The following is a 26695-nucleotide window of genomic DNA, read 5'->3' on the forward strand; positions in this document are numbered from 1 at the left end:
CCTGAGAAGTTATTATACTGCGAGAATCACATAGCCAGTATGTCTCAGACAGGACTTGCTCCGTGTCTTCCTGAATTCTAAGACAGCCTTTCATCAATAACTTACTAGTAAAATAATTAATGTCTCAGTCTCAGTTTACTCTTTTATAAAATTAGATAATAAGAGTACCCACATCACAGAGTAGCTTCAGAATTCAAATGATATGTGAAACATTTTACAAACCACCTAAATGGTATATATGTATATATAAATACAAACACATATATACATATGTGCATGTGTGTGCATGCATGTATGTGTATTTGTATTGATCACTCTATCCATCATATGAATATATATGTGTGTGTGCTCCCTACTATTATTATTATTATGCTATGTTATTATTATTATCCTCATTTGATAGATATCCCCATTTGCATAAGAAGAGCCACAGACAAGTGAAAAGATTTATCAAAGATTGAATACTTAGCCTTTTCTAGAGCAAGAAATAGATCTGAACATACTTCATTAGCAGTCCTGGCCCTTTCCCAATATCCTGTGCTAACCACTAAGATTAGCATTATTAAATCCCATTAGAGGAGAATATTTCAGCAATCAAGTCTTCTCTGAGAGGCCAATCTTGGCAAGAAATGATGCTATTTCTTTTTTGAATGAGTACTCTGATTTCTATTCTATTTCACATTATTTCAGTGACATTAAAAATATACCAAATTCCCAAGTCAGTAATTCACAGACTTTTTAGAGCTGGAATTACCTTAGACACCAATATACCAAATTCCCAAGTCTAACCTTCTCATTTTACAGGTGAAGAAACTTTTCCTGTCAATTCTCTATGCTTTATTTTAATAATTATTTTGTAACTTTCATTAAGACTTTAAATATAGTCTTTTCACTCACTTTTCCATAACATTATCACTTATCTCATCTATATTGATGTATACAAAAATTTAAGAATGCCTAAATACTTGTATTATGTTTTATTGATTCTCCAAATCAAAAATAATCTTATTAGTGATCAGGTAAAAGATAGCTAAATGAATAATATCTGACATGCCTTTCACCCCTTCAAATATGTGATTCCCCTCAAATACTGTGGTAGATCACTGATTTTAGCAAATTCATTCTGTAAAACTATTTTCAGTTATACTTTCCCCTCCCCCATATTCTTTGGGGATTTTCTTAATTTTTTAAAAAAGAAATTCAAAGGTAATGATGTAATACTCATCTTACATATATAATTCTTTTCTCCCCTGTTGCAATTGGGATTAAGTGACTTGCCCAAGGTCAAACAGCTAGGCAGTGTTAAATGTCAGACCAGATTTGAACTCAGATCCTCCTGACTTCAGGGTTAGTACTCTATCCACTGCACCACCTAGCTGTCCCTTCTCTATGTAATTCTTGCTACATAAAAACTGTCCAAATTCCTTTTCTTGACAGACAAAGAATTATAGAATTATAAGTTTTCTGAGTTAAAAGTAATCTAATCCTACTTATAACTGGAGGGAAAAAATCTACTTCTCAATATATCTGATAATTGGCCATCTATCACTTTAAGATCTCTTTTGGGAGTGATCCAGCATATTTTGAGATAACCCATTCCAATTTGATTAAAATTTATACACATACACACACACACACACACACATACACACATACACACACACACACACACACACACACACACACACTAGAATATACTTTATAAGAATGTGGCAATTTTGCTGAAATTAATCCAATTAGTAAAGCAAGAAACTTTTAAAAATTTCCATTAAAGTTCCATGAAAGATCAAATACTCTGAAACTCAAAGATCTAAATGTATTCAAATCCTATGAACAAAGGGACACAAGGAGAAGTCAAATGGTAATTATTATTCCATTCAAAAACATGTGGTGGAGAGTATAACTTGATCCTAATTCAAAGATTCAATTCAGAAATTAAATCTAGAAAAGTGAATAAATCAAAGAAAAAGCCCTTAGTGTCCAAGTTATACACATAGAAAATCTCTCAGTCTATCTTTCTCAAATTCCCTTCAATACTCTAACATTTTTAAATTGAATTTTGGAGTTTCAGAGCAATTATAACAAAACAAAAGATCAGATTAAGTAATTTTCCAGTTCAAGACAACTTTGAAGGTCAGCAGGAAAAGAAGTCTGCATTACTGTGGGGTATCCAGACTTTGGCAGGGGTTGGAGGGGGTGACAATATTAGTATTACTATGTGTGACAGTTAGTCTAAATTCTGTATAAATTCTGGCATTCTAGCTATGCCCGGAGGCAAACAGTTGAGCATTGATGGAATTATCTTGTCTTAGTGACTCTTTAAATCTTAAATCTTAAACCTTTTCAAGATCATTTTGACCCTATAATTACTGTATCCAATGATGTCATTAATGCATGTCAAGTGAGGAATTATGTCATTATGGAATAATCCTAAAAGTAGTAAGGCTCCCAGTTGGCAAAAAGATTCTTAGCAAGGGGATTAATCCCAAAAGAAAGAGTTATTGAGGTCCAGGTAAAGTCTTTTAGAGGGGAAATACAACCTTAAGGGATTTGTAGCATAACTTGGCTTGACCTAGTGTGTGTGACATTGTCTCAATGTATCAAAATTTAGAAAATAAGAAGTACTTAGGGAAATACAATACATACATATATGCATAAAGAGAAACATATATGGCTAATTTCTCTGTATGTATGTGTATGTGTGTGTGTGTGTGTGTGTGTGTGTATGAGTGTATGTGTGTAATATACATTTATACCCATGAAAAAGATTAGATCAAGTAATGGGGCATGCAATAGCAACAATAACAACAACAAAAATCTAGAGGGAAAAACAAAATAAAATTTCCAAGTAAAATAAGGTACATGATACGCAGTAGTAAATGATCATAGTAACCTAGTGTTTGAGTAAGTCAAATTGGAAATCTTAAAAATCAAAGGACAGGGGAGTAAAATTGAAAATAAGAAAATAATTAAACTAATAAATAAAACCAGATTCTGGTTTTAGAAGCAAAAAGCCCTAATAAAATAAGAAATTGATTAATTTTGTTTAAATAAAGATGTAAAACAGATTATCAGTATCAAAAACCAAAAAAAGGGAAGTTTACTGACAATGGAGAGGAAATTAAAAATAGTTATAATATGTTATTTTGCTTAATTATATGGCGATGTATCTAACTATAAAAATAAAATGGAGAATATTTGCCCCCCAACATAAAAATTCCAAGATTCACAGAACAGGAAACAGAATATGTGTACAATTTTATAAATTAAAAATAGTTATTATATGTTATTTTGCTTAATTATATGGCGATGTATCTAACTATAAAAATAAAATGGAGAATATTTGCCCCCCAACATAAAAATTCCAAGATTCACAGAATAGGAAACAGAATATGTGTACAATTTTATCTTAGAAAAAAATAAACTAAATAAGTCAATAAAGAGATTCTTAAAAAAATAACAGGAGCAGATGAAATCACAAGTAAATTTTACCACATATTTAAAGGACAATTAATTTCAATACTACATAAACTATTAAGAGCAATAGGCAAAAAAAGAATCCTACCAAACTTTTTTATGACACAAATATGGCTTTGATACCTTAATTAGCAAGAGTCAAAACAGCAAAAGAAAACTTTAAACCAATTTCCCCAGTAAATATTGAAATATATCAGAAGGATTATATAATATGACTAAGTATATTTTATATTAGGCATGTAGGTCTGGTTCTATAGCAAGAACATTGTTACAAATATAATAAAACCAATCATATAATTAATTCAATAACTCCAGAAATAAAAGTTTTAATTAAATCTAACTCTTATTCCTATTAATACACAAAAGAAAACCTAAGATTAAATGGAGTTTTTCTTTCAGTGATAAGCTTTCTGAAATCATTAGTAAGTATTATCTGTAAAGGAAGTAAGCTAGAAGCCTTTCCAATAAGGTCAGAAGTGAAGTGATGTCCATCATCATACAACTATTTAATATGTTTTAAAAATTCTAGCTATGCAGTAAAAAAGAGAGGGAAATGAGTATATATAATAAGCAATGAATAAAGAAAATCATTACTCTTTGCAGATAATATAATGGTATACTACAGAATAAAAAAAAACAGTTGAAATAATTAAGAAATTCAACAATGTTGCAGGATATAAAATATAAATCTTCAACATTGTATATATTACCACGAATTCTAACAACAAGAGATGGAAAGATAAGTTCCTTTAGAAATAACTGCAGAAGCCCTCTTTGTAGTGGCAAGAAACTGGAAACTAAGTGAATGCCCATCAATTAGAGAATGGCTTAATAAATTATGGTATACGAATGTTATGGAATATTATTGTTCTGTAAGAAATGACCAGCAGGTTGGTTTCAGAGAGGCTTGGAGAGACTTACATGAACTGATGCTAAGTGAAATGAGCAGAACCAAGAGATCATTATACATGGCAACAACAACACTATATGATGATCAATTCTGATGGACATGGCTCTCTTCAACAATGAGAGGATTCAAACAAGTTCCACTTGTTCAGTGATGAAGAGAGTCATCTACAACCCAGAGAGAGAACTGTGGGAACAGAGTATAGACCACAACATAACGTTCTCACTCTTTCTGTTATTTGCTTGCATTTTGTTTTCTTTCTCAGTTTTTCTTTTCCTTCCTCTTTGATCTGATTTTTCTTGTCCAGCAAGATAACTATATAAATATGTATACATATATTGGATTTAACATGTATTTCAACATATTTAACATGTATTGGACTACCTGCCAGCTAAAGGAGGGAGTAGGAAGAAGGAGGGTAAATTTTGGAACAAAAGATTTTACAAGAGTCAATGCTGGAAAAATTACCCATGCATATGCTTTGTAAATAAATAAACGAACAAACAAACAAATAAATAAAAAAGGAAAAAAATAACTGCACACAATAGAAAATATTAGGATGTCTGCTTGCCATATGAATATATTAAAATACTTTAAGCACAAAATCAAATTTTCACTTATTTGGGGGAGAATTTGGAAGAACTTAACTGAGTTCTTCCCCCCACTTTTTTTTTTTTGCTTTCCTTACTTTTTCTTCACCCCACTGACTTGCATTTAGGGCAAATCAACACAACACTATGTCTACCTAAATTAATTTACTTATTTAGTAAAATACCAATGAAATTACCAAAAGAAATATTTATACAGGTAGAAAAATGATAATAGGTTTCATTTAGAAGAACAAAAGTTCAATAATAATATGAAAGGAATCTATATATAACAACATCCAAAGGTATCTTAGTACTACAAAATCTCAAAATGTATTTCAAAGTGATAATTATTAAATACTCTTTTACTGACTAAGAAATATGATATTAAATCATTTGAATAGATAAGGTACACAATATACAGTAGTAAATGATCATAGTAACAGTGTTTAAGTAAGTCAAATATCTAAGATTCTGGGATAAGAAATCAATATTTGAAAAAAAAAATCAATGCAAAAATTGGAAAGCATTATGGTATGAACTAAATATAAACCAACATCTCATATCATATAATGAAATAATGCCAAAATGTGTACATTATTTATACATATGAGATAATATCATAAGCAAATTACTGAAGCTTGGCATATTTTACCTATCAGGTTATGAACAAAGGAAGAATTTAGGAACAACCAAGGGATAAAAAAGTATTATGGGAAATAAATGGGATGATTTTAATCATATTAAAAATGTTTTGTAGAAGGAAAGCAGAAATCTGGGGGGAAACAATTTACAATCTAGTACTACTGATAAAGGTCTTATTTTTCAAATATATAGAGAACTGAGTCAAATTTATAATATAAGTCATTCGGGATGCTAGGAATTCAGCTGAATTCTTCCAGATTCTCCTCCAGACAAATTAAATAATGCTCCAAAAACAAGTTCTGGAGGGGGAAAACTCACAGAAATATGGAAACTGGTTTCTAGTCCAAGACAATTTAGAAATTCAGTAGGAAATGTCTATCACTCTGAAATAAGAATGGAGCTCACTGCTGCTACAGCACTGACTGCACCTGCACATGCATCACTCCATCAAACCAGCCACAAGGCTTGAAGCCAACTGAATCAGTGGTGAGAGCAGCTAGTTACAGGGCTCTTATGCCATAAAAGGGGAAGGAATTCAGATAACTGGCCAGAAAAAAAAAAGATTTTAAGCATCCCTTTTCTATTACTATGCATTACCCATATTCAGATATAGGTCTTTTGTCCCAGTCCTAGGGCAAGGAGGAGCATTTGCAAATCAGAGTTTATCACCGGGGTAGCAGGGATCCTAGTTATAATTGTAGGGCTGAAAAGAATACTTACAGTTAGTCCCATATCAGAGCACAGGAATGAAAAGGAATAATCAAACCTATCCTTATATTCTGTTTTATTGGAACAACTGAAAGCTTGCATACTCTCAGAAGTAGCTCTGAAAACTGCTACACAAAAAACAAACAAACAAACAAACAAATAGAAACTTAAAAGCTTAAGAAAATAACTCCTTTATGTGGGCAATAGAACTCAATTTTAATATAAAGATAACATTCAAGAAATAATCTTTCCAAATCACTATTGATCAGAGAAATGCAAATTAAGACAACTCTGAGGTATCATTACACACCTGTCAGATTGGCTAAGATGACAGGAACAAATAACGATGAATGTTGGAGGGGCTGTGGGAAAACTGGGACACTGATGCATTGTTGGTGGAGTTGTGAAAGAATCCAACCATTCTGGAGAGCAATCTGGAATTATGCCCAAAAAGTTATCAAAATGTGCATACCCTTTGACCCAGCCATACTACTACTGGGCTTATACCCCAAGGAACTACTAGAGAAGGGAAAGGGTCCTGTATGTGCCAAAATGTTTGTGGCAGCCCTTTTCATAGTGGCTAGAAGCTGGAAGATGAATGGATGTCCATCAATTGGAGAATGGTTGGGTAAACTATGGTATATGAATGTTATGGAATATTATTGTTCTATAAGAAATGACCAACAGGAGAAATACAGAGAGGCTTGGAGAGACTTACATCAACTGATGCTGAGTGAAACGAGCAGAACCAGAAGATCATTATACACTTCAACAATGATACTGTATGAGGATGTATGCTGATGGAAGTGGATTTCTTCAACATAGAGAAGAGCTAATCCAATTCCAATTGATTAATGATGGACAGAACCAGCTACATCCAGAAAAGGAACACTGGGAAATGAATGTAAACTGTTATTTTTACCTTCTGAATCCAATTCTTCCTGTGCAACAAAAAATTCGGTTCTACACACATATATTGTATCTAAATTATACTGTAATATATTTAACATATATAAGAGTGCTTGCCATCTGGGGGAGGGGGTTGGGAGAGGAAGGGAAAAAATCTGAATAGAAGTAAGTGCAAGGGATAATGTTGTAAAAAATTACCCATGCATATGTACTGTCAAAAAATGTTATAATTATAAAATAAAATAAAAAATTTAAAAAAAAAGAAGAAATAATCTGATAAAACAAGCAAACAACAACAACAAAAACAACAAAAGATTCTGAGAATATGAGTTATTATTGTGACAGGAAAAATTAAAACAAAACTCAAAAAGACAACAAAGTCAAAACTGCTACAGACAAAACCCCAATTTAAAAAAAAAAAAAGTGAGTTTGTTTCAGGACCTAAAAAAGTTCTGTAAAAGCTCAAAAATGTTTTTAAAATTGAATATAAAAGCTAAAAAGGGAAAATGGGAAAAGAAATGACAGAGATACAAGAAAATTCTGGGAAAAGTCAACAATTTGGAAAAGGATGTGCATAAATAATAATAAAAAAAATAATCCAACAAAATAGAATTGATCTAATGGCTTTTACAAAGTATGAAATCCAATGAAGAAAAGAATGTCTTAAAAACTGAATTGTACAAAAAAAAAAAAAAAAAAGATGTACCAAAAAAAGTTATTGAAGAACTCATTAAAATTAAAATTGGCCATTTGGAATAAAAGAAACAAAAAGACAGTAATTTAAAATACATTTGAATTGGAGAAGTGGAGCAAACAACTACATAAGACATCAAGACATTCAAAGAAAATCAAAGCAATGAAAGAAAAATATAAAAAACAGAAATATCTCATTTGAAAAACAACTGACCTAGAAAACAGATAAAAAAAATATTATTAGAGTACTTGAAAATCAACAACAACAACAACAAAAACAAACAAACAAACAAACAAACAAACAAAAAAAACCTAGTGGCCATCTTTCAAGAAATTATCTAGGAAAACTATCCTGATATTTTAAAATCAGATGGTAAAATAGAAATCAAAAGAATCCATTGATGATCTCCTGAAAAAGATCCTAAAATGAAAACTCGGAGGAATATTTTAGCCAAATTGTGTGGCTTCCAGTTAAGTTCAAGGAGAAGTTGTTAAAAGAAAGAAATAATTCTAATATGGTGAAGCTGATGAGCTAAATACCTAATGATGAGGTTTATGCCTCATTAAAATTAGGATTAACTGAAGTCTAGTGGCAGGATTGGGGTACAGGGAGTCAAACCGAGCTCCCCTGCAACCCCTTTGGATTTGGCTCAAGGATACAAAGTTAAATGAGGTCTAGGGACAGCGAGAGTCCCCTGTAAATGAATTTACAGGCCCAAAAACCTAGATTGATAAAAAGAGGTTTATTGCAGGGTTTGGAGGCAGGGTTAAAGTCTAGTTAGTAAAAGGCATTAGATAGAGGAAGAAATACACCATAAGTGGCAGGACAGAAAGTCTACAAAGCATGGGCATGTTTCAGCTCTCTACCAAGGAATGATTCCTGCTTGACTCTTATATCTGCTTGAAGGGGCATATGGGTGGAGTTCCAGGTTGATTCCTCGAAGGCCAGAACTGACCAGGTGGGGGTTGGGCTGTCTGAGCAGTTCATTAGAATGGGGGCTGAAAACCCAAGCCAGCTCAGATCCGGTGGGGGCTGGGTACAGCACCAAACTGGCTCAGATACGGATCTTTCCCCTAGGAATACAAAAGGGTGGTTTTGACCAGATCTTGAAAATCAAAAGTCAGTCCCAAAGGAGGTTGTAGATCAAACATGGAATCTTAAAGGGGCTATCACCCCCATCAAAGCCACCTCAGAAAAATACAAAATTTAAGCAGCTTCTACATTATAGCCTTAGAGGACCTGAAAAAGCATTTATCAGAAAGAAAAAAAAAAATGTAAGTTTTCAACAAAGAATCATCCACATAACAAAATTGAGTATAATCATTTTTTTTGGGGGGGGGAATGGAAATTTTATGAAATTGAGGACTTTCACACATTATTGTTGAATAAAACCAGAGCTGAATAGAAAATGAGTTTCAAATACAAGATTCAAGAAAATAATTAAAAGGATAAATAAGAAAGAGAAATCAAAAGGATTTTAATGAAGTTAAACTATTTGCTTTTGTACATGAGAAGATAATACTTGCTAACTTCTAAGAACTTGTTTATTATTGTGGCAATTATAAGGATTATAGATAGAGAGCTTGGAACTGAGTCGAATATAATAGAATGATCTTTTAAAAAATAAAATTAAGGGATGAGAAAGAGGGATGACAGGGTTAAGTGGGAAGGAAAAGTAAAAAAAAAAAAGAACCATGAAAATGCTTTTATAAATAAAGTAAGCTTATTTTGCTCAGTTTCTCAATATATACATTACATCTCTTGACTACAGAATTCATTAAGGATAGTCTCAGAGGAAAGATGCTAAAATAAAGGAGGACTAGAAAAGACAGCTTGCTGAGTTGTCATTTTAAAAATATTTAATATTTTAATTTTTCTCAGTGTTATATAAAACTTTTTTCCCTCTGAGGCAAGTGGGATTAAGTGACTTGCCCAGGGTCACACAGCTAGGACTTGTTTAGTGTCTGATATTAGATTTGAACTCAGGTCCTGACTTCAGGGCTGGTGCTCTATCCACTGCACCACCTAGCTGTCCCATATAAAAAATTTTTACATTTGTTTTTAAAAGTCTTGAGTTCCAGATGCTCTTCCTTTTTCCCTACTCCCCACCCCACCATTAAGAAGGCACACTGAAATTATGTAAAACATATCCAAAAAGTCAGAATATAAAAGAAAACATAGACCTCTCCCTCAAAACACACACACACACACACACACACACACACACACACACGAAAAATAAAGTTAAAAAAGAGACCCTGATTATCATTAAGACCTGAAGGAATCTAGGGAAGGCATTCAGTGAATGAAGTTGAGAAGTAGAATCATTCCAGAAAGTAGATACATGCAGGAAAAATACCTCAAGTTAAGAGATGGTATAGTTGTTTATAGATTGATTTTCTCATTAGATTATGTGCTCCTTAATAGCAGATATCTTTCTTTGCCTTTCTTTGTACCTTCAGTGCTTAACACACTACTCATATATATGCTTGTTAACTAAATGATTGGTGCCTAAAATTAATTCAATACTAGAGAATTTTTTAAATGAAAAGTACAATGACCTAGCACTGCTTTTTCTCCAAGTTTATGCCTCTCAGAATTAAGATTACACTTTTGTAATGACTAATATTGAAATTATTCTCCATTAAAAAGTGTATATTTTATCGGACAAATTTTTCTCTAGCTCCAATGTCTACATATTATACTTGTGAATTTGATGTTTAAACCATGTATAAGGATTTACATAATTGAATTTAATTTCATTAAATTAATCTTAATTTAGCACTGATTGAGTTTTTTATATTGACACTAACTCCATGATTTAGTGCTTTTCAGTTATGTGTAAACTCAAAACAATAAGCATGTCACATATGCCTTAATCCAAATCATTGATTAAAAACAAAACAAAGTAAAGTATTGATCTGAGACATTCTACTGGAAATCATTAATTCCAGTTGATATTGAAAGTTTAATTCTGTTTTTGTTCACACAGTTAGCTATTTTCAAGTGCACTTAACTGTAGTATCTTTTAACTCATATCTATGGATCTTTTTTTTTTTTTTTACAAGAACTCAATGTGAAAGTTTATTGAATGATTTATCAAAATCTAATAAAACCATGTAACATTACTTTATTCTGTAACTTTAACTGTTTTAAAAAAAAAGAAATATTATTTGTCTGCCATGATATGTTCTTGATAAAACAATGTCAGCTTTTTGTGACCAACACTTCATTTTTTTCTTAAATACCTTGGTATATTGAATAGAGTTAGTTTTGGATTTAGAAAGATCTGAATTCACATCCTTAATACCTAGAACACTTGATTAGTTTATAGGCTGATTGTAAAAAATTATAGAATGTTAGGACTGAAAGTGACCTTAGACAACTCTTTCTGCAAATTACAAAACTGGATCCTCTTACTTCCTATGAAAATTTCTAAGAAGTTAAGCAAGTCAAGTTGCTAGTCTGCATTGGTGGACAGTTTTTCTTTATTGAAAAATTATAACTCAATAATAAAATAGGGGGAGAAATCTTACATTTGAAATAGTCTAGAAGTATTCAAAGATGTTATATTGGGGTAGATAATTCTAACACTTTGGCTCCACTCCTTTACTCTCACGAACAGGAAAGATGGTGTTGCATGATAGAATGCAGGAAACATAAGACTATGAAGATAAATTGAGTGATGTTTTAACAAATTCAATTTATCTTTTTCAAAGCAATCACAATGGGAGGTGACATTTAATCCACAGTTAAAACATTTGCTTAAAGCAGTCATAGAGATCGCCTCCCTTTGGGGGAGGGGAGATTACAAGCATAACTGGTAACACATTCTCTTGGATATTTTAAAATATTCTTAATGATAGCAAATTTTAATTATCTGAGAGTTTGATTTGATTTTGGAATATGATCTAACATTATCCACAATTAAATCTAGTAAATTAAATTATTCATAAAACCAGGTAACATTTGTGCTTTAAAAAAAAATAAAATGAAAAAACAAACAAACAATAAATTGGCAGCTAGATAACAAAGTAGATGGAATGCTGGTTCTGGAGTTAGGAAAATCTAGATTTAAATTAGACCTCAGATACTTACTGCTTGTGTAACACTGGACAAATTATTTAGTCACTATTTTCCTCTGTTTCTTCAATGGAGATAATTATTGCATCTACTTTCCAGAGTTGTTGTAAGGATCAAAAGAGATATTATTAGAGGATTCCACACAGTTCCTGGCATATAATATGTTTTTAATAAATACTTGTTCATTTTCATTCCTTATAATGTGAAAGATAATAAGTTGGAATTGATGATTTTCAAGATCTCTTTTTAACTCTTTTCTGTGTTGTTGCTGTTGCTAGCACTGTTTGCTTAGCTCACAAACTGAATTTTATATGCCTACATTTGTTATAGTAGATAGAATATTGGCTACGGAGTCATGACACTCAGTTGGCAACATGTTTAACATATCTGTTAGTTACATTAACATTGACAACTGACCCTCTCAGTCTCAGTTTTCTCACTTGGAAATGAGGCTAAAAATATTTGCATGACTGTTGTAAAAAATAAAAGTACCCTACAGAGGCAAACTTTAAATCATGTCATAAATGTTATAATTAAAAGATCTGGGGAAAAGAAAAAAATAATTTCAATAAGTGTATAGTCCCTCAAGACAACATCTTTAAATTATCAGCAAATATTTATTAAGCATAATTTGGTTCCAGATACTCTGCTATAAATTTAGAATTCAAAAACAGAAAAGAAATCCCTGAGGAGTTTACAATCTACTGAAGTGGAGGCAAAGAGTCAGAGACAGAGATAGACAGAAAGACACAGAGAGACAGAGAAACAGAAAAAGAATAAACATTTCTGTATATACACACATTCACATATCTAGACATATAATACACGTATCTATGTATGTATGTGTTTAAGTATATATACAAAATATTTTGTTAGGACAGGAAAGAGCTTCTGGGGAAACCACAAAATGCCTCATAAAGGAAATGGCTCTAGAAATACATTTTGAAGGCAAAAGTTACTCTAAGAGGCAAAAGCGAGGAGAGTAAATTCAGGCATAGGGTAATCTACAAAATGGAAAGTTTTATATGAGAACAAATCATTCATTTGAGCCTCTAATTTCGGGTAACTATTGCCAAAAAATCAGTCCAGTGATTTTTATCTCAAATTTCTATTAATATTTAAGGTCATTTTTCATATCTAAGGAAGCTTTTTCATCTAAAGACCAAATATATAATGACAAAAGTCCATATGGGATTTAGTAAGGCTTTTAAATGCATCCAAGGACAGATATGTAGTTTAGAAACTTTTTGAGGTTTTCTAATCAATAGGAGGATTTTTAAAAGCTAAAAAACAAAATGTGTAGCTTTCCTTTTGCCTAATTTATTTTGGTTCAAAATATCACAGAATAACTTTATTCCATTTTAGGATTTGGTGATTCCTTCCATGGCTAAACCTTTGTCTTCAGGTCTGGGACAGAACAAAACCTATCACTTCTTGTCAGATATATCCCTATAGATGGTCTGGGAAGGAAGAATAGAGTCTCTTGAGAAAAGTGGTCAGATTAATTGCTGAGTAATGAATGGAAGCTAAATGTGTGTTTGCTGTGATAGGCAGGCAAGAAAATCCTGTCATATAGTGGATGCATATAAGAAAATAGGCATAAACAATTCTTAATTGCCTACAGTCCCCTAAGAGATGTTCTTAAGAGAAGAAATAAAGCAGTAGGATTAAAACATTATATTTGAATTGCAATAGTTATTCCAAAATGAAAACTGTTTATAGCATTATTGATCTTCTAGATACACACTGCATCCATAAAATATCAATACCAATAGGACCTTAGAGTTCAACTAATCCAAACCTTTATTTTTCAAATGGGAAACTCCAAAACGGTTGAGTGATTTGTCCAGTGTCATATTGCAAGTTTGTAACTAAGTCTAGAAAGGATTCTGGAAATGTTGCTTCCAGTTCAGTGATCTTTCTAATATGCAACATTGTTTCTCTTGCTTGAAAATAAGCAATTTGCTTTCTATAAAAGAACTAGTCTCTATCCAATATTTCTTATAGACTAATGCCAGAAAGGATGAACTATTAAGACTTTCATATTTTAAGAAGATATATATTCGATCTCTTTTCCTAGCTTCAGAAAAGAGTGGAATTACAGGATATGGCAGGCTCCTTTTGGGAGAAGTATTAGAAGGAATAAATAATGATGGGAGAGAAAGATATGCATACACACCTTCACACACAGAATGAAACAGATAGAAAGAAAAAGACAAACACACACACACAGAGACACACAGAATTTTCTGTGCTCTATCTGGCTCTATATTTGCAGTAACTAACATATGAATATAGCAGAGAGAAGGGACATAATGGAGGGAAATATAGAGAGAAAAAGAGTGACATGGGATTTAAGAAGGACTGAGAATTCAAATATCTTTAAGTAAGCAATCCATCATAATCTCAATTACAAAATACATGAACATATTTAAACTGGAGTTATTTTCAAAATCAATTTCCTTCTCATTAGGTAAGAAATAGGTTTGTTTGCAACTCAGCATTTTGTCAATTTGGGTCACTGAAACCTGACTTTCACTTGGTTTTAAAATAGTTTTAAATCTAAGTTTGTGACCAATGACATATACTTAGTTGCTTTTTTTTTAAGATCAGAGTTATGATGTTTTGGTAAAATATACTTTCATATAGTCATACTTATAAAATAAAAGAAAATCAAAAGGGATCTCAAAATCACTTAGTTCAATGCCTTCCTTTCACAAATTAAGCAACTGAGTCAAAAAGGAGTAAGATTATTGGTGCAATATCACAAACAATGTTAGGAATCATAAAAGATTTTCAGATTCCAAATCTTTTATTTTTTCTATTAATTCTGACAATTACAAAATATTTCTTTGAACAAGAATTAATGTAGCCTTTGAATTACAATAGCCACAACCCAATCAACTATTTGGTTGAATGTTACTATTGTCTAATTATATTGAAATTGACCAATAAATTAAGAAAAAAAATATATATATAGAATGGGAATATATATATAAATTTACAGTGATCTTAAACAGAACACTGGGCTTGAATGTAGCATGAGATGAATCAAACTATTTAAAACTGATTATGATCAGATGATCTCAATTGTAGCTATCTTCCAGAAAGTCAGTGCTAATAGCAATTAAATAGTATAATCCATGAATTAAGGAGGAAGATTTTTGAAAGGAAGTGAACCTTTTGATAATAATGGAAATAGTATTTTAGAAATAGTAGGCTATCTTCTATTATTTCTAAATTTGTTTGCAAAAAAAATTAGTCAGGAAAAATGGTTGGTCTTCCTTTTGGATATTTTTTTCTCTAGTAAGGCAAAGAAATAAGGAAACACATGAAATCATTTGGATTGCAATATTTTCTGAATGAAAAGCACTAATAATCAGCATTACAGGTAAATAATTGAAAGACTGAAAACTCTGATCAGAGCTCTCTAGATCTATTGATAATTCATTGAATTGATTAAGCATTTTTAAAAATATTCATGACAAGCAAAGAATTGTGTTAGATGTTAGGAAAAATGGAAAAAAAAATGGATAAGTATATATTCCAAATCTCATGGAGTTTGACAGATGAGAACTGTGATGGATTGAGAAGACACAAATATGTATATATACACACACATATATGAATATGTAATTATGATACAAAATACAAAATCCTGAGCAATTGGAGTTAAGTGACTTGCCCAGGGTCATACAGATAGGAAGTGTTAAGTGCCGAGCCCAGATTTGAACTCGGGTCCTCCTGAATTCAGGGCTGGTGCTCTATGCACTACACCAACAAGCTGCCTCAATCTGATCTTTCTCTTTTATTATTATTATTATTGTTATTATTTTTTTTTGCTGAGGCAATTGGGGAGAAGTGACTTGCTTAGGGTCACACAGCTAAGAAATATGTTTGAAGCAGATTTGAACTGAGGTCCTCTTGATTTCAGGGCTGGTGCTCTATCTATTGCACCACCTAGCTGCCCCTAATCCAATCTCTCTCTCTCTCTCTCTTTTTTTTTTTTCTGAGGCTGGGGTTAAGTGACTTGCCCAGGGTCACAGGGTCACACAGCTAGGAAGTGTAAAGTGTCTGAGACCAAATTTGAACTCGGGTCCTCCTGAATTCAGGGCTGGTGCTCTATCCACTGCGCAACCTATACAATATCTCTTAATAATAATTTCTTTACTCAGAAATCTAGTATAAATCCCCAGTAGTAGTAGTAGTAGTAGTAGAAATCTAGTATAAATCCCCAAACTCCAGATTCTGGAATAAGAATTCTCTATCTGATAAAAATTGCTGGGAAATCTGAATATTATGTCACAAACTTGGCATAGACCTACACCTCACACCTCATACCAAAATTAGGTCAAAATGGGTACATGATTTGGGCATAAAGGATGATAACATAAACAAATTAGGAGAGCAAGGGGCAATTAGTTCTTTGAAGAAGAGAAAAATTTATAATCAAAGAAGAACCAGAGAACATTATGAAAGGCAAAGTGGACAAATTGGATTACATTAAAATAAAAATCTTTTGCAGAAACAGATGCCACAAAAACAAAATTAAAAGGAACTACAAAGCTGGGAAAAATTTTAACAGTATTTCTGATAAAGATCTCATTACTTAAATATATAAAAAACTGTCAATTTTTATAAAAATACAAGTCATTTTCCAATTGATAAATGGTCAAAGGTTATGAATAGACAATTTCAGATGAAGAAATCATGCTTTAAATAGCTATTGATAGAGAAATACAAATTAAAACAACTCGGAGATATCATAACTGTCAGCTTGACTTAGATAATAATAATAAATGTTGGAGAGAATATGTGAAAGCTGGAGCACTAATGCCTTGTTGGTGGACTTGTGAAATGATTCATTCTGGAAAGCAATTTGGAACTATGCCCAAAGGACTATAATACTGTGCATACCCTTTGACCCAGCAGTGTATTATTGGGTCTACACCCCAAGGAAATCTTAAAGGAGGGAAAAAGACCCATATATGCAAAAATGTTTGTAGCTGCCCTTTTTATGGTAGCCAAGAATTCGGAAATGAGTAGATGCCCACCAAATGGGAAATGGCTGAATAAGTTGTGATCTATGAAGATAATGAAATGTTATTGTTTTTATAAAAAATGATGAACAAGCTGATTTTAGAAAGGCCTGGAAAGATTTATAAGAACCACTGCTGAGTGAAATAAGCAGAAGCAGGAAAACACTGTATACAATAACAGCAGGAATTATGTAATGATAAACTAGGAAAGATTTTCTTCTTTTCAGAGATTCAGTAATACAAAGCAATCTCAATAGACTTTGGACAAAAAATGCCATCTGCATCTGCAAAAAGAACTAAGGAGACTGAATGTAAATCAAAACATGCTATGTTCACTTCTTTCCCCTGCTTTTTAAAATGTCTCCCATGGTTTTTCTCTTTTGCTGTGATTTTTCTCTCCCAAATGATTCATAAATTAATGTGTATTGAAATAAATAAATTTACAATAATGTTAAAATAGACCAGACTATAGATTAGGAGATCAGTGAACACACCTGAACTAACTTGAAAACGTCTTGGAAGCATCAAAAAATATGGAGATCCTTCTTATCCCCAAAACATATACACAAAATAGCTCTGAAAACAGTGGCACTAAAGTTCAAAGTTTGGGAGAATGCATCCCCAATGCCAGGTGAGCAGATCCCAATATTGACATTAAGCTCAAAGATAAGAAGTAGGCTTGAAAACTGAGCAAACATTTGAAATTAGGATTTGAACTCAAGAATATTAGTCTTTCTGATTACAGCCTAGTACTCTTCTTATTGTGCCACCTGAATGATTCATAAGGATATGATGTTAACTGTGTTTCATTTAATGACCAAAATGGCTTGGACTTTACCAAATCACAAATGATAAATAGAAGCCATCAGACCCTAACATAAAAATAACTTATTTAAAGTTTCACCTACAAAATTGCTTTATCAATCAGGATATAGTAAATGTTACATTGTATGAGAGGAAACTATTAAATTTTCCAGTGGGGGAAAAAGATAGCTCATTGTGTCAATTAGAAATAATAACAAGAACATAGTATAAAATCTAGTTGGTATTCATTTTTGGTTAATTCCAAAGTGCCAAATAGGAGATGTATGTCTTTGGGAAATGGAAAATATTACTGAAATCATCTAGTTGGAGGTATTTCAAAATATATCATCCATTTCATGATGGAGGTCAGATGTGTTAATGAATTTGAAATACAATGCATTACTCATATAAATAAATGATTGCTAAGAGTTTCAGATTCAAAATGAGACAATTAAGTACTATAAGTAGAAATCATTTGGGAAAGAAAAGGCCAGTGGAATTGTGATCTTATCTATTAGCATATAATATAACATTTTAAAAATATATATTTTAATAAGCATGATTGCTGTAATTTAAAGTTGATACTTTAGTACAGCATAATTCAGACAGATTCCATTGCTTAAAATCTTTTGAGAATTTTGCTTCCAGAGAGAGAAGCAAATTTAATTCCTTATTTGAAGAGATGGCAGGTGCTGAGGGAGTAAACTCATTCTATTTGGTAGCAGAGGGCAGAACTAGGAGCCAAGGATCAAAGTTTCAGAGTAGAAATTTAGGTTGTATGTAAAAGTTAAACCAACAAGTCATTTGCTAACCCAAAAGTAGGATAAGCTGCCTTGCAAGAGAAGAGATATTCAGTTTGGGCAAGTTACATATGGTATTCAGACATGGGGTAGATTACATGGTCCCTGAAGTAAAATGCACTTTTATGACTTTAATTTAGTAATACTTTATTTTTTATTATATATAATGCTATATATATTTAATTATATGTAATATCTCTGTGTGCCTGTCTATCTGCCTATTTCTGATATGTCACAGAAAAGTATACAGAGAATCTATCATACTCCTCATTCAACATAACTTTTCACTTATAAAAAATTAAAAACCTGCCCTTAAAGATGATGATTTTCACCATTGAAGATATTAAAAGAATGTAATATAGATTCTGAAAGCCATTATGAAAACTGAGGTCTAAGAATATTTTGAGCAAAATCCATAACAAAAAATACTAATACTCAGTAAAAATGACTTTTAAAGACATAAAATCTTCTTTTCTTAGGTAAACTCCAGTGTTATTTGATTTTAAGTAATCAAATCACACTAGATCTAAGCCAGCAGGAAGTTATTTTAATAGAAATTCAGTCAATATAGTGGGTCATGATGTTGTAAAAAAAAAAAAAAAAAAAAAAAAAGATTTCATCAGAGAACAAAAAACGTTAAAACTAAAATATGGAATGCTTTATTCATTGTTAGATATTTTTATTGAGAAGGTTTATTTTGTGAAATGGATTATTATTTGGTCATGAGGTTATGAGTGTCAAGGTCCTGAATTGTAAAGGTCCAAACATCTCTAAGTTATCCTTGGGGTCTGCCTTCTCAACACAATCTCCCAGCCAGATTCTCTCCTTCCAGCCTGCCGTCCCAACTCTGTCCCAGACTCGACTACTCTTCAGATTCAATGCTGCCCTCTTTTATCCTCACAGAGATTGTGGGGAAAACTCAACAGGGCCTGGGAAAATTACTTTAACCAATGAACTTGCTCCTTTTAAAGCTTGTGTAAACTCTTTTTCAAAAGTTCAAAGGTGTGAACTCCCCCTAAAGGCCAGAACTAAAGGTGTGAATTCTGAGCTAGAGAACTGTCCAGACAACCTAACATATGAGAAAGATATCTATTGTGAGATTATGATGAACTAACAATGATGAGAAAAGAAAAAGAAAAAGCACTGCTGCTTCACCAAAAAATAAGAAAAGAAAAACAAAGGAATCCCTGTTTCATACAAGTAGATCTATTTTATTTTAAGTATGCTATATTGCAACTACTAGACTGATTAGATCTGGTGCAAGCCTGAGAGCTAAACCTTCTAATTACATTTTTAAGCTTTCTCTAAATGCATCTCTCTGGGTCAATGATCAACTAGATATGAAAATGATACTTATTACGGGTGTGATCTTTGGACCATTAAACTGAACAATAGGTAGGAGACTAATAAATGTTTAGTAGGTAAATGAATAAATTTGTCAGTATTACCCTATTCAAATGTAACTTCATTTGTTATTCAGAAATTGGATGGTTACTAAAAATAGTCCTTTATCTACTAACTGCGAAATATTTTAAAATATGTAATTATTTTATAAAGTAATAGTCTTTTAAGGGTTCTTCTCTTTGATAGTAACATTTTTGGATTCTCTTCTTTGTGTGTGTGTGTGTGTGTGTGTGTGTGTGTGTGTGTGTGTGTGTGTGTGTTTTACTCTTATCTTACTCTAAGAATATTTTCCTTGTTTGGAAATTGTGACAACTTTGTTCCAGCAAAAATATCAGAGATTTTTATTTCATATTTTTTTGCTCTTCCTGCCTTTAGTTTCCTTCTTAATATATTTATTGTCCACATTCTCTTCTCTTTGTGATCCAAAGTTCCTCACATTTGGACTCCATCTGGGTATGTTCTATATTCCAAATGGTTTGTCAACCCTTCTCCTCTTTTTTTTCACCTGTTTTAATCCTTACTCCACTCAATCAAAATTTATCTTTCTCAATTTTTATCTCCTTAGAGTCTTGATCTTTGCCAATTTAACAATTTATGCTACACTAAAAATGATAAAGGTTAATAATATATTAATTCAGGTTTCCCTACAAGAAAACTAGAATTAATCTGAACCCCTCTCCCTTTTTTTTCTTTCTCTCCCTCATTTTCTCTGTCTCTGTCTCTCTGTCTCTCTATCTCTGTCTCTCTCTCTCTCATTCTTTCTTTCTCTCTCCCTCATAAAATACAGATTTAGTAGACCAACAACTAATACTCTGTATCAAGATGTCAAAATCAGTTCATGATCTAGAAATAAAGAGTGATGCTACAAGAAAATGAGGAGACTAAAGTACTTTAAGTGTCAGATCTTTGGAGAAAGGAAGAAATTATTACCACACAAGAAATAGGGAACATTGTGAAATACAAAATTTTGATAACATTAAAATTCATTTTGTTTGTACAAAACCAAAACCAGTATAGCCAAGATTAGAAGGGAAGGAGAAAGCTGAGAAATGATTTGTAGTCAATGTTTCTGATAAATGCCTCATTTCTAAAATATATAGAGAACTAAGCCAAATTTATAAGAATACAAGTCATTCCCCAATTGATAAATGGCCAAACAATATGAACAATTTTCACATGAAAAATTAAATCATTTCTAGTCATGAGAAAAAATAAATCCTCTAAATCACTATTGATTAGAGAAAAGCAAACTTAAACAACTCTGAGGTACTATCTCATACCTATCAGAATGATGAAGATGACAGGAAAATAAAATGATAATATGGGAACACTGGTTCATTAATTCATTGTTAATGGAACTGTGAACTGATCCAGCCACTCCGGAGACCAATTTAGAATTATGCCCAAAGGGCAATCAAACTGTGTTTACCCTTTGATCCAACAGTGTCACTACTAAGTTTGTATCTTAAAGAGATCAGAAAATAGGAAAAAGGACCCACAGGTACAAAAAATATTTATAGTAATTTTTTTTTTTTTTGTGGTGGCAAGGAATTGAAAATTGAGTAGATACCCATTAATTGGGGAAAGTCTCTACAAGTTTTGATATATGAATATAATAGAGTATGATTTATTTATAAGAAAGGATTGTGCAGGCTAATTTCAGAAAAGCCTGGGAAGATTTACATGGACTGATATTGAATGAAGTGAGTGGAACCAGGATAACATTGTACATAGTAACAACAACATCGAATAATGATCAACTATGACAGACTTAGCTGTTGTCAACATTACAGTGTTCTAAAACAATTTCAAAAGATTTGTGATGGCAAATGATAAGTACTTTCAGGAAAAGAACTAAGGAGATTAAATACAGATTGAATGATACTGTTTTTACTTTTTTTTTTCTTTTTCATAGTTTTTCCCTTTTGTTCTGATTCTTCTTCCACAACATGGCTAATATGAAAATATATTTAACATGTATAATCCATATCAGATTGCTTGTTGTCTTGGAGGATGAAAGTAAGGGAAGGAAAGAAGGGATATAGGGGATAAAAAAGTGGAACTCAAAATCTTATGAAAATGAATGGTGAAAACTATCTTTACATGTAATGGGAAAAAATATTATTAAGTAAAAACAAAACAAACCAAAGAACCAAAGGTAAAAACACTTAGGCCTAAAAAAGTTAATTTTTCCAAGGTTACAAATCTAATAAATATCTCAGAAAGTATTAAAAATCAGGTCAAGTTTACCATGTCATCTAATTGTATATTAGTAAGATTACCAGTAGAAAATAAATCTACAACTGTGCCATCATGAACTAGGTGCTAATGCTTTCTATTTTTCTGTAATTGACTCAGAATTTCATTGTAGAAGAAAATAGTGTGGCACCTTTATTGTTAATAACTCCATTTTCTAACTAATTATGTCAAAATCTCAAAGAAATGAAAAAAAAAACCATTCATCCTTTCCAAAAAAGAAACATAGCAAGATACACTCTTCCCAAAGTGCATCTCCAGTTCTATTAAATAACTTAACCCAAAGAAGGGAATGATATGATCATTTCAAGAATACTAGAAGAGATTTTATTTTGAAGAAAGGGAAGCTCCTTAAGATCTAAAATTGTATCAAATAGGCAATTACATATTTTACTTATGTGCTGTAAACAACATTCTCTATGCTTTAATTGTCTAACTTTTGCAGAAACAAAAAGGCTTAGAAATCACACCAACTAACTGAAAAAGTAATATAAAGACTGTAGAAAATTGGACCAGTAATATAGTGACTTACCTGTGACCTTGCCCAATGTGAGGGACTTTACAGACCGGAAGTCAACTTCTGAAGAGAAATTATATCTGTATTTAGGATGTTGGTCCACCTATAAGAGTAGAGCAAGCAAAACTTAATTTGTGAAGGAATAGTTAAAGGGTACAGAAGACCCCAGGCTAAAAAAGTCTTAGAAAATGCAGGGAGTTTCTGGCTCTCTTTGAGATTCCCTGTCTATGAAAATTTAATAGAAAGATCTGTCTAATCTTCCCCGAATACAGATGAAATGCCTCTTTCCTTTCTTTAAGAACAAGGGTGTTTTCAGTTCCTAGGAAGTTATGTAAAATATTTGATTGTTATTTATCCCCCTACAGAGACTTTCTCACCACATTTAGTGCTATGAATGCACCAAATAAACAAAGTCTTCCCAGGAAGGTGCTGTGTAGGATTAGCATTATACCTGCCTCTCATTTCTCATTTCCTAATTCTCTGTCCTAATATCCCAGCTCTCTCTGTAATTAACACACAGCACAGAAGATTGACCTCCAGCTATGGGATCACAGGAGGCTTCCTTTATGCCTTTTCAAAAAGACCATGATTTATTCCAATGGCATACAGACCCATGATCCCTTTTTGCCATACATACTCCTACTAACACACTGTTAGAAGATAAAGGTATTTTGTTTATGCTTTATGGACTACAAAAAGAAATCTAAATTGCTGTTGCTTCTGCTGCTGTTGTTGTTTGAACTGGCACAAGGAGATCAGAGGTTATAGGTTCAAAATCTGTCTTTGATATTTATTACCTGAATGACTTTGACCTCATTATTTAACCCCTTTGAGACTCAGTTTCCTGAAATATAAAATGTGGGAAATAATATTGGATAGTCTCCATTTTCCAGGAGCAATCATTAACTATTCTGCATCTTGAATTTAGAGAACTGACTGATGCACTAGTCCAGTCAGTATGTAGAAGTGAAAAGGTCAGGGATGTGCGAATATGCTTAACAGCAGACTCTTATATTTATAGACATATACGCCCATACAATACACACATACAGAAGATGTATTTTAAAATTTAGTCTTCATTATTAAAGCTTTCTTGATCCCTTACTCATTTCTAGACAATCAAAAACATTTATATTAAGTCCTGATTTGTAAGCTTTGCTGATTTCCAAGGTACAAATTCTTGCACTGAAAATCTAATGTATGACTTTACACAGTAGTTTAACCTGGCTGCAGTATACCTCTCTATAGGATTCAAAGACTGACCATTGATAAAATAATTTATTTTATATACTTCTTGACAAGCATTTCAAATACTTTAGCTCATAGTCTTATAATAACCATAGGAAAAAAAAAAGCAGTATAGGGGTCATCACCTATTTTATAAATGAAAAAATAAAACATTAAAAGTTAAATGGTTTACTCAAGATCATGCAACTAGTAAAGGATAAACTTTATAATAATCTTCATTGGTGTCTTAGGTACATACAAAAGCTATGGAGACTAGACCTTTCAAAATACTTTACTTTAGTTAGGCCAATTTTATTTCCCTTCAGAAAATCATTCTCATATCCATACATATATGCCTTTTGCTCCTTCTGAACAAATTTCCCTCCTTGAATTATCTTAGTTAAATATTCCTTTTTTAAATCTTAGCTCTATTAAAGAATATTCATTGTGAATTCTAAGTTAATAGAGAATATTAGTCTCAATTTCTCATTATACAAATGAAATAGAAAAAAACTGATATACATGTGACTTGCCTAGGTTACATAGCTATTTTAGTGGATGAATATAACCTACATTCCACATCTTCTGACTTCCAGAGAAGAGCTTGTCCCACAACAAATAACTGCTTATTTTCAACTATTTCTCCAAAAAATTCTCACTGAGAGCTCAGTATCACTTTGATCTCATTAGTCTTAGAACTTTTAATGATCATATTAGTAATTATTATCCTTCAATTTTCTCTTTCTTATTTTCCCAGCAAGACCTCTAATACAATATTTTTAAAGGCAGAATCCACAAATGACTTATAGTTGTATTGAAATAATACAATTTGTAGCTAAAAGCTGTTGGTATAAATTCCAACTCAATCACTTAATATTTGAGTGTCTAGGGCAAGTCAGTTAACTTACAATTCTACAATTTTAATAGCTTCATCTGAAAATGGAGAGACTTATAGTTACACTACCTATCCTTCAGGATTATGATGAAACTGCTTTGTAATACAAAGTTTTGCATAAATATGTATACATGAGAACTATTATTATTTTTTTACCAGGACATTAAGCATAGATCTGGGCTCACAGCAGTATTTAATAAATACTTGTCTGTGAATTGATTAATTGAAGATGTCACATCTGACATGGGAATAAGTATAGATGGCTAAGATATTTTTTTCTGTTTAATTATACTAGGCTTCCATGTAAAAGCCTTCAATGGCTCCCTTGGCTATATGATAAAAATGAAAACTCCTCTTAGCCTTGTATGCAAAGTTCTCCATAATCAGCTTTCAATTACTTTTCTTGCTTTAATATATATTATTTCCTTATACGAACACTCCAGAACATCTAGAATGCTCTATTCAATTTATCTTAACCCTCTACTCCACTAATAGTTTCAAATCCTGTCATCTCTCCCTCTTAAATCCATCAAGTTTGAGCTTATAGAAAGTCTCAGAAAACACACTAATATACCACACATAGTTAATTAAATGTCTGTTGAATTGAGCTTCAAATATGGACATACAAATAAAGTCAAAAGTGAGTGAAAAATATTTAACCCGTGTTAATAAATGTAAACTATAGACTTAAGGAAAAGTTAAGAAAGATGTATTTGAATTCTAGTTTTGAAGTTCATGTCTATGCAGCCTCCTATAAGTAACTTTGGAGCTATGGGCCTCAGTTTCCTCATTTGTAAAATAGGATAGATGGACTTGATCCATTGTATTTCTTCTAATTCTAAATCCAATTATTCTAGAGATCATCTAATCATAGATTCACAAAATTATAGCTTTCATATTAGAGGGAATCTTAAAGACCATTTTACTGTGGTCTAGCCAGTTCACTTATCAGATGAGTAAAGTGGGGAACAGAAACTCAAGGTAACAAACTAAAGTTTTACTCTAAATTCAGGATCTTTCTGCTATATGAAAGTAATGACAATTTTAGCCTAACTGCTTCACTTCATGGATTAAAAGAAATAAGTCCTTATAAATTAGTTTCTTCCCCTGATGCATTAAATCCCATATAGCTAAAATTGGCAAAAAAAAAAAAAAAATAGGATTCACATCTCCTGATTCCAAGCCTGTTTTTCTTTATTGGTTGTTTTTTTCTCATTCTGACAAACTGTGAACAAAGACCTCATGGAGAGGCATTCTTATTTGTATCACTGACTGATATATGTATCATTTAAAATCTCTGACACTGTCCTCTCTGCCAAGTGAGGAATACCAGAACAAATAAGCTCACAGAATTGTTATGAGAAGTTACTGGTAAACTCTAAAGCACCATATAAATATTGATAATCTTTAGACTATAACCATTATCTAACTTGTGAAGTAATTTATGTTTCCTTAAATTGTTTCCCCAATGAAAATTTCAATTCTTTTATTATTAAGAATTGTCAGTAACCTGAAGATCATCAAACTTTACTTTCTAATGAAACAGTAGAAGCAGAAAGAGGTTAAGGATTACACTGAGATCAAACAACTAATTAGTGGCAGAATCTGAACAAAACCAAAATATCTAAAGTCCTAGTTCAATGACCTTTTACTTCACCAAATATAGAAGTTTTTTATTTCACTTTATGGTTACAAGATACTTTATCTGAATTAATTTATTTGATCCTCACCATAGTACTGTGC

General features: G+C 31.9%; 1 protein-coding gene across 3 annotated transcripts in view; it reads right to left on the reverse strand.

Annotated features, from left to right (window-relative positions):
* CNTNAP5 (contactin associated protein family member 5) overlaps positions 1-26695 on the reverse strand; it is a 949942-nt gene that overhangs the window by 70855 nt on the left and 852392 nt on the right. For all 3 annotated transcript variants that reach the window (XM_074301761.1, XM_074301760.1, XM_074301762.1), the window contains exon 21: positions 22846-22933. In XM_074301761.1, coding sequence (XP_074157862.1) covers positions 22846-22933 — 88 coding nt within the window. The remainder of the gene's footprint in view (positions 1-22845; positions 22934-26695) is intronic.

This window comes from Sminthopsis crassicaudata, chromosome 3 (assembly GCF_048593235.1).
Source record: "Sminthopsis crassicaudata isolate SCR6 chromosome 3, ASM4859323v1, whole genome shotgun sequence".
In the NCBI taxonomy this organism is placed as follows: Eukaryota; Metazoa; Chordata; class Mammalia; order Dasyuromorphia; family Dasyuridae; genus Sminthopsis; species Sminthopsis crassicaudata.